Below are 9,999 nucleotides of genomic sequence, written 5' to 3'. Positions count from 1 at the left end.
GATTGCCCTGACAATACCGATAACGAAATGCTCACCTTTAATTAGTTTTATATATATATATATATATATATATATATATATATGTATGTATGAGCTTTACACAGTGCTGCACTTTTCAGTTACACTTAAAAAAAGTCAATTTAATCAGATTTTCTGCTCAAGCCCAGTGTGAATGCTGAGTGCTGATGAATATTCTGCTGAGGTTTGTTGAAGGAGCCAAAACTGAATTTATAAATCAGTCAATCCAAAGAAGCTAAAATTAGGAAAACTTTAACCAAAAGCTAAAACTAGTACCGGTAAATTACCGGTACTAGTTTTAGTTACTAAAGTCGAAACTAGCAAAACAGTAGCTAAAAGTTTTAACATCACCTTACAACCAAGCTGTTTTTTGTTAGTTTTTTTGTTACATCTTTTAAATACAGTTTTATTTTCACTTGTTATTCGCAATTTTTAGGCATCCTTTATGGTTGTCTTTTGTTGTCTTTGTTGTCCTCTGTTGTCATCACTCTTTGTTTAAAAAAACAAGCCTCTCTTATAAATGAGTCCCCGAGGCTCAATGAAATAACTAGCATAAGGTTAGTTAATAGCTAAAACTAATAAAACAGCAGCTACTAGCTAAATGTAGCAAAGTAGTAGCTAAAAGTCAATATTAGTAAAACAAAAGCTAAAACATAAAATTTGGGCAAAAAAATATAAAAACTACAATAAGCTGAACAATTAGCTAAAGAATGCTTAAAGCCCAAATTAGCAAAATGGTGATGAAAAAGACAAGATAAAACAGTAGCTGGAAGTTAAAATTAGCAAGCAATAGCTGAAGCTATAATTAAAAATATATATAGCTAAAGCTACAATTAGCAAAAAGTAGCTAAATTAAAAAAATTGCAAAACAATAGCTTATAGCTAAAACCGGCAGAACAATAGCTAAAATGTTAATTTTGAAAAAAAAGCAGTGCTAAAAGTAAAGATTGAAAAAAACAGTAGGAAAAAGCTAAATCTCAAAGAATGATAGCTACAAGCTAAAACTAGCAAAACCGTCACTGAAAACCAAAATAATTATACAGTAGTAATAGCTTAAAGGTAAAATAAGCAAAACTAAGAAAAAGACAAACTTAGCAAAAGCCAAGGTTTGTAAATGGTAACCAAAATTAGGAAAAGCGGTAGTTGTAAGTTAAAATAAAAAAATAAAAAAACAGCCAAACAGTAACTTCCCACTAACATTAGCAAAACATTAGGTACAAGACTGGTAAAACAGTAGCTGAACGCTTATTTTAATAATAAAAAATGTATTAATAATAAAAGTAGAGCTAAAATTAAAAATAAAAACCAAGCAAGTACCGGTATACAATTCAATTCAATTCAAAAATACTTTATTAATCCCAAAGGGAAATTATTTATTGTTGTAACTCGTTATCCTCATTTCATTAAGAGATGTTATAGATGCTGATGGCTGTAGGTAGGAAGGATCTCTTGTAAAGGTCCATCCCACAGTGGATCCTAAGAAACTGGCTGCAGATGCCGTCCGATCCGTCCACTCAGACTCAGCTGGCCTCTCTGTTCCCCCGGGCTGTAGGACCGCTCGAATGCCGGGCAGAACTCCTCCCAGAGCAATGGCCACTCCTCCCAGCAGCCTGCCGAGCTCCTCGTCCCTGCGGACAGCCAACTGTAGGTGCCGAGGGACGATCCTGTCCTTCCGCTGTCATGAGCCATGTTTCCTTCTAGTTCCAGGATCTCAGTGGTCAGGCACTCGATCACAGCTGGCAGGTAGATGAGAATGCATCCACAGAACATCCTTTTCAACTCATTTGAGATTTGGGGCTGTAGTTGAGATATAATTTGAGCTTTTGGGATGTTAATCAGCTGCTGTTGGTTGTAGAAAACTGTCTTGTTGCCATGGTTACGCATCATAACAAATGTCCAAAACTAAAAAAGTTTCAGTAAAAATCCTTCCAGCTGCACAGCATCTGATACCAGAGGAAACAATCATCCAAAAAATGTGATTTACATCCAGAAAAAGAGGAGTTAAAGTTTCCAAAAGCAAAATCTCAGAATGAAAGTAACAGAGCTGCTTGAACATGCAGCCACCTTGAGCGGCGCAATTCTAAAACAGAATTAATTCTAATTCAGAATACTGAGTTAGATTTTAAAGAGCACAAAAATTTTCAAGGCTATGAAGAATGTCTACTAATTTTAATCCTGCAAAAAAATGAAATAAAGTTGTAAAGTCCCAATGACATTAGTTATTCAATTCAATTCAATATACTTTATTGATCCCCAAGGGGAAATTTCATTTCAGTACATCCTGCCGACAATTGACATGGGGGGGGGGGGGGGGGATACATTTTTTTAGGACTGCCGCTTAGAGCCGTTAGTTAGAAAACCACAAAGGCAGCCATTATGTCCCAAACAAGCTGAACGTTTTGATATAAATGGTTAAAATAGCAGGCAGCATGGTGGCGCAACTGGTAGAGCTGCTGCCTCTCAGCGAGCAGGTTCCTGGTTCAAACCCCGGTCCAGGGGCCTTTCTGGGTGGAGTTTGCATGTTCTCTCTGTGCATGCGTGGGTTTTCTCCGGGTACTCCAGTTTCCTCCCGCAGACCAAAAACATGCATGTTAGGCTGATTGGTAACTCTAAATTGTCCCTAGGTGTGAGTGAGAGAGTGAATGGTTGTTTGTCTCGTTTGTCTCTATGTGGCCCTGTGATGGACTTGCGACCCGTCCAGGGTGTACCCCGCCCCTCGCACAGTGATTGCTGGACATGGGCACCAGTGACCCCCGTGACCCAAAATGGAATAAACGGGTAACGATAATGGATGGATGGATGGTTAAAATAGCTTAAAGGTATGCTGAAGTAGAAATCTAAACAATGTAAAAAAAAAAATTAATAAAGCTTTAAACAGACAAACCATTGTGTTAATGCTGACTCAGCATTAAAAAAAATGTAAATTTGTATGCCTCTTTTCTGATTGTCTATTGTTGTCGTAGTTTTCCACTGTTGTCATCACTCTTTGTTAAAATCAGGTCTCTCTTGTAAACGAGTCTCCGAGACTCAATGAGATTAATCGGTTCAAGTAAAGGTTGAATGAATGAAAAAACACATTAACAGAGTGATTAGTAAAGTAACATAAGCAAAGTATAACTGTAAAACTGTCATTACATCTGAATACTTAAACTATAAAATAAACTAACTTATTTAAATATTGCAGACATTTTTTATAATGTTGCTTTTCCAATTGTGCTAGCAAAATAATTTACACCATTTACAGTCAGTGAGAACAGACTTATAACACTTTAAATAAAAAGAAAATCTGGTTCAAAAAAACATTAGCATAAAGTGATTTTTAGATTGATTCTATGATCCTTTTAAAAGTTTTGTTTAAACAACAACTAGTGCATTTCAAATGTATCAATCACGAAAAAACAGTTCTTTTTTTTTTTTTTTTAATTGTACGCAAATGTGAAGCTTTTGCTCAGAGAGCAGACGACTACAGTGCCTTGTCCATTTAAAGCTATTTACGTCTGCAGTGATTAACTAATTTAGCATTAATGCCATGTGGGGGTTGTGAGGTAATCTTGAATGGCGTAATGAGATTTCTACTACCACCTCTGACCACTGCCATAGCACATCCAGTCTGCGTGAGTCCCTCGTCAACAGCAACATGGTGACCTTGAGTGGAGCAGAAGAAACAGACAGACTGAGTGAGAACATGTGATTTCTCCAGCAATGGACTGAGACAGGAGCACACACAGGACACAGACAGTGGACCTCCACCGTCCTGCCATGGAGGGCTCAGCTGTAAGAAAAGTGAGTTATTGCTGGTTGTTTCTGCTGCTTATAGCAGAGTGAGAGGTTTAGAGGCCTTTAGCTGACTTTTTGTGAGCTCAGTGAGCTTACAGTCCGGATTTATCATGATGTGTGTTTGGACACTTTAATTCATTTCAGTTTATTTATACAGCACCAAGTCACAGCAGAAGTCCTCTCAGGGCACTGAACAGAAACATTCATATATATAAAAAGTAAGTTAATAACATTAATTATCTTTGGATGCCTATTCATTTTATAAAGCTGGGACAAGCTGCGTTTTCTGAATAGTAAGTAAGTTTTTTTCAGCTGCTCCGTTCTTCACGAGTCGGCACAGTGAGCAAACTCGCATGAAAGATTTGGCAATTTGTTTCCCAAAGGATACCCTTCCTGACGCAGCCTGGGCTTGAACCCGCAACCTCAAGATTAGAAGACCGCAGCACTGACCACCAAGCTACCACAGCCCGGGTTTCTGAATAAATAAAGTACGGTCTCTCTTACCTCCTAAACTCACTTTGGTTAGAACTGTGGTGTCTGACAGTTAAAAAATACAAACTTTATCCCTTTGTTTTACCTCATAATATTCAAATGTTCTCTTGATTCTTTTATTTACTCTTGAACTGGTTGAGCTTCACGTTGAATGTTTTAAAACACTAACATAAAGTGTTAAAACTGCCACATCAAAGATTGAAAAGCTCTTAGATATTATAAAAAATTGTATAATCTGCAGACTGGGGTAATCACAGACCAATGCTGACATGAAACATGGGAAACGTGTTCATGTAAGAATCAAACACTTTATGAACTAAAACCAAATAAATTTCGTGCTGATGATTTGCAACATGTGATTTTCAGCTATAGACAAGGATTCGGAGCGTGCACACTTTCAAATTTTCTCTGTAATCCACCTGAGTCCTGCAGGTCTTCACTGGAACAATGCTTGGATCAGGTCAGACACCTGACGGCTCAAATTTCCTGCAGGTTTCTGGCGAGGGACAGGATGTGGAGGCTTACTGTACGCCCCTTGCAGAAACCGTGAAAAGGTTCCAATCCCCAGAGACAAAGCCGGAGGATCCTAAAGCTCGGCTATTGGATAGTTTTTGACAGAAGCTTTTTTTTTTTTTTAACAGAGAAAGTACTCATCTCCCTGGACTTTGACCATGTACCATCTGCTGCTGCCGTTGTGGGATTCTTTACTCCAGGTTCTCTGGTTTCACTGGGTGCTGTAATGGTCTCTGGCTGACTGTGTCACAGAAGGAAGTCGTGTTTTCATTCCATGTTGTTTTGTTCAAAGCGAAACGCGTTAACAATATGTAATCTCTTTTTATTCAAGTAGAGTTGCATCCTTTGCCAAAGACTGCCACAGTCAGGTCAAACCTGCGTGAGTCTTCGAGGACGTCTGTTATGTCACCTTTGTAAACACAGATCGCCTGCTTAAGCAGCACGTCAGGCACTGTCACTTTTAACCTTTGTCTAAATATAACCTTTGTCTAAGGAGATGATCAAAACGGAGGTAATTCAACAAACCAGTTCTGGTTAATCAGAGGCATGTTTGGCTTGAATATAAAATTGTTTCATGGAGGAATAACCGACTTATATATATTTTTTTGTTTGTTTTTTGTCACAAATTCACAGAAACCTGGATATGGACCTGCTAAAAAAGGTATCAGAAAGCGCAGGTGCTTACTGTAAATCAAGCTACATTCAGCAGATAAAACAATAACAAATAAAGGAGACAAAAGTTCGATGCAACAACTGTAATTTTAATCCTCTTCCTCCTCATTTTCCTTAGACACCCCTGTAGGCCACCTGCCTGTGTCTCGTAACGCTGCAGCAGACTCCAGCGGTGCTGAAATCAACCAACCTAAAAAACTCAACGGTTCCTCAGCAGAGACGCCGAGCTACCAGAATCTGCACCGGGAGCTGCTGCTGAGCCATAAACGGTTGGTCCAACACTGAGTGCACCTGGCTTTATGTCAGCCAGACACAGAGACTGGATGAAGTCGTCGTGTCTGTGTTCGGAGCCTAACTGTAGCCCTGGCTGCCTGCTCAGGGGCCTGCTGCTGGAGGAGAAACCAGAGCTGAAGCGAGTTCTGGAGCAGCGCAGACTGGAGCTGCACAAGGAGGAGGAGATGGCCCGACGGAGGCCTTCAGATCTGGAGACGGAGCTCCGCAAGAGGCAGCAGAAGCTGCAAGAGGTCTGAAATTTAATCCACTTAAAGAGTTAAACACTCAGAAAATCATGTTGTACTGAAATCTAGGTGGAAATACATAACACAGGCATAAAAGTACTGGGTAAATAGTTGTTTCAGGGTACGTAACGGGTACATACTTATGGGGATCAGGATGTATTATGTATTTCTTACCATATATTTGGTACTTACAGGGTACATAGCTGGTACTTACCAGCTGTGTACCTGGTGCTTACAAGCTAAGTATCTGCTACTTAACAGATACATACCTGCTACTTACAGGGAATGCACTTAGTACTTACAAGCTACAAACCTGATATTTAGTGGATACGTACCTGTTACGTGATTTGCACCTGTATTTACAGGGCACATGCCTAGTATGTTTATGATGTTTAATTTGTACGCACCAGATTTTGTTTTTTTCATTCAACCTTTATTTAGACAGGTAAATCCCATTGAGCCTCGAGGACTCATTTACAAGAGACCTGATTTCAACAAAGAGTGATGACAACAATGGACAACAGCGACAACAATAGACAGTTATTAAAAGGCATACAGATTTTTAAAAAAAATTTACAGATAAGATGGCAAAAAAAGTATCAAAAACAGTTAGATTATAAGGCAAATAAAATATATATTGGTAAATACTTGGTATGTACACACTCAGTACATAAATAAGTACTAGGAACTTACAGGTACATATTTAGTACCAGGTACATACCTGGTACCAGTGACGTGCGGTGAGGTTTGTGACAGGTGTGGCACTGACTCGTCTGGAATCGGATGCTCACACATGAACCCAGGTTTCGACTGAAAATCGAGTTTAGAAAAATGCTTTAGTTTTGAGATATGATCTTCCATGTTGTCTAAACAAATTTAAACGAGTGTACAGTTTGCTTCACCCCCACCCCTCTGCGAAACAGAAGAACGCACAGCGACTGCACCTGCTTCATTGTCCCTATGGGGCAGCACTGCCCCCTATTGGTGTGGCAAGGTACTTTCTGCCTCACCCTGTGTATTTTCACTGTGCAGTTATGACCAGTGAGAAAGAAGAAATATGTCACACACATTCCTTCAATAGATTAGACAGACTGTAGAACATCAGCATGTGTAGCACGTGTGTAATCAAACATGCATATTGGCATATAAAGAGAGACAGCAATGGGCATGCTCCAACCGCTTACTTCATATATTGTACATGACACAGCGCCCCCAGAGGTGAACCACAGCACTACACTGCCTCACCCGAGTCACCCCACATTTCTTCCATGTGTTTGAACAGGCAATATTTTTTTAGTATCCCACATCGCCTTACAATCCATTTTAATACAATTTTCTTTCACTTGTTTTTCTCAATTTGTGCTTCCTTTCATGATTGTCCATTGTTGTCATCTTTCTTTGTTGAAATCAGGTCTCTCTTGTAAATGAGTCCCGTGGCTCAATGGGATTAACCTGTATAAATAAAGGTTGAATGAATGTGTAAATTCCATGATTTTGACCATTGAAGTGTTGAAATAATTCAGAAAACAGTATTATAAAACTGTTTTATAGAACACTTAAGTGGTCAAATGTATTTTCTCTTATCATTGTAGTATTTTACTTGTCATGATCACAAGTGAGGCACTGCCTCCCCTGACTGCACATCACTACATGGTACATACCTGGTACTTGCATGGTACTTCCTAGGTATGTACCTGGTATTTTCAGTGTACGTTTTTTATAACGTACAAGGTTTTTACTTAATATGTACCAGGTATGCATACCTGGTACATAATAAGTAAGAACCAGGAACTTATAGGGTAAGTACATACGGTAGTACTTATCTGGTGCATACCTGATTAAATTATGTATTGCTTCCTAAATTTCTATAGCAACAATTTGTGAACATTAATAAAAATTCCAAGAGTTTTTCCCCTTCAGTTGTCAGAAGTTTGAATTTCTAAACAGAGAGGACATAAACTCCCCGTGTTTTTAGATTTATTGTGATGCTGGATGTGAGCCTATTTACTGATTTGCCATTTCCTTTTCCAGTATGAGCAGGAAGAGATAAGACAGCGGGAGAACGAACAGAAGATCCCAGAGTTTGTCCGGGTCAGGGACAAACTGAGGCGCACACAGACTTTTGAGCAGCCCTGAGTCGCTCCCATCAGCCGGTGCAGCCTCTCACCATTGTGGCCCTAAAACCGTTCTGCTCTGCCTACTGAGCTACACAACCAAACGCACCAGAGACAACAACCTGTAGCTCCTGACAGTTTCTCTAGAAATTATTATGGATTCATGCACGCAGACAAAAACGTAATCCATATTTAGAAACGTCTTCTTAAAACTTCTGTTTCTGGTGAGGAAATGAAGTGCTCAGTTATTTTACTTTGTCAGTAGTTTAGTAAAAGCAACAGTGTTCAAACTGGTTATTTCTTGTGTTTTGATGCAACTGTACCTGCTGATTGTTTTGTTTCTTCCTAAAGGAGAATGAAACGAAAGTCTCACTTAATGTAATTACTGCTGACAGACACATTTTCACTGTTTTGTATTAATAGAAATCTCCCTACAACTTTACAACAACAAACAAAAAAAAATACACATTTGTTTACCTGTTTCTCTCTTGACTTTTGATTGCCAGTGTGTCTCTGTGTGGTGGAAATAAAAGGCTTTATGGGAGTGACGTGTTGCTGCAATGGGTTCAATTCAAACCGTGGGGGGTGGCAGCAGCAGAGTTGATTTGCAGGCAGCTCCCCTCCCAGAGGACTCTCACGGTTCTTTCACATGGATATGGGACTTTGTTTAATTAGCTAATCTTTTCATTCCATCACGGGTCGAAAGGAGAAAAAGGACAGGCCATCTGGTGGAGCTTTTTAGCCCAGGGCCTGGTAAAGGCACTGCAGACATTTGGGAAAGTCACAGAAACCACCAGCTGAAGGCTGAGCTGCTTCAGAGTGATATCAGGTTATTTTGGCAATATTTCATATAGATACACACAGGCAACAACACAAGATAACAGAAAATTATTATTACAAGTAGATCAAACTGTAAGATGTTGCTGCATCAAAATAAAAATAAAAAGTCTATTGGCAGTCAATGCATAAACCTGTAGTATCCCTATTACTATCCTGGAGCTTTATAATATGCCAAAACATGAGGCTGGCTCAGTAATAGTGTGGCATGACCTTTGGGATTGATATGTTGCAGAAAATGGGCAAAAAAAAATATATATATATATATATAAAAAAAAGAAATGTGAGAAAAAATGAGAGATCAATGGAAATTTGTTGAAACACATGAGAAAACCCATCCTTTGTTGCTCTAAGGCTCAGACTTCCCAGTAGAAACATTGCTCAAGCATTTCACAGAAAGTTAGATTTTAGATGTCTAAACCGGCACTCTAATACTTATTATAGTTTTAACAGTCATAATTAATGTTTATGAGGTATGTTGAGCAGCAGGCACCTTTCAAAAATGATTTGCAAAATGATCGTCTGTCTATATTTATAATAAGCTCATCGCTTATTTTAAAGGTGCTTGCAGCATAGTTGTCAGATAATTCTTGTAAAGTACAGAGAACATTCCCAAAATGAAATTAGATAACAAACCTTTTAATGGAAAAAGCACCCCAGCAGTCCTCTGTCTCGTAATCCTTTCATGCCACACTTACAGGATAAAGTATGATCAAGACAGCTAAATATTAATCATGCAAAGCATGAACAATGAATTTACACTAGAATGAATTTACGTAATTGTAATTATGTATGCTAGTCACTGGTATTGGTTTCTCTGTAAATTACATGTTAGTGATGATGTTTGTGACAAAAGACAAGCTGAGGATTTTTGTTTTTTTAGACAAAAAGTCATTACTGTCCAAAGTATTATTAGGTTCCGTTATCACAAATTCAATCGAGACTTTTCATAACTGTGTTTAAAAAAACGTGGGTGTGTGTACCTTGTTTTTCGTTCCCTTATCACTCGCCTATATATATATATATATATCCATATATATATATATATATATATATAT

The 9,999-nt window shown here is 38.5% G+C and overlaps 1 protein-coding gene across 1 annotated transcript; it reads left to right on the top strand.

Moving 5' to 3' along the window:
- The first annotated feature begins 3,625 nt into the window (after positions 1–3,625).
- On the top strand, positions 3,626–8,379 carry zgc:195245 (uncharacterized protein LOC565483 homolog). Its single transcript, XM_037684200.1, has 5 exons — positions 3,626–3,801; positions 5,434–5,461; positions 5,591–5,741; positions 5,852–5,996; positions 8,022–8,379. The coding sequence occupies exons 1-5, from the start codon at positions 3,778–3,780 to the stop codon at positions 8,124–8,126; spliced, it is 453 nt and encodes a 150-aa protein (XP_037540128.1). The 5' UTR covers positions 3,626–3,777; the 3' UTR covers positions 8,127–8,379.
- The last annotated feature ends 1,620 nt before the right edge of the window (positions 8,380–9,999 follow it).

Source organism: Nematolebias whitei, chromosome 11 (assembly GCF_014905685.2).
Source record: "Nematolebias whitei isolate Nwh7 chromosome 11, NemWhi1, whole genome shotgun sequence".
Taxonomy (NCBI): domain Eukaryota; kingdom Metazoa; phylum Chordata; class Actinopteri; order Cyprinodontiformes; family Rivulidae; genus Nematolebias; species Nematolebias whitei.
The sequence above is the reverse complement of the archived record's forward strand: the minus strand, read 5'-3'. Positions and strand labels throughout refer to the sequence as shown.

What these genes read in the sequence shown, in the direction of transcription:
- zgc:195245 (XM_037684200.1), top strand. Translation starts at nt 3,778, where the DNA reads ATGGAGGGCTCAGCTGTAAGAAAA. An exon ending in ATATGGACCTGCTAAAAAAG is followed by an intron (nt 5,462 to 5,590) that starts GTATCAGAAAGC and finishes CATTTTCCTTAG; the next exon opens with ACACCCCTGTAGGCCACCTG. An exon ending in CTGCTGCTGAGCCATAAACG is followed by an intron (nt 5,742 to 5,851) that starts GTTGGTCCAACA and finishes CTGCCTGCTCAG; the next exon opens with GGGCCTGCTGCTGGAGGAGA.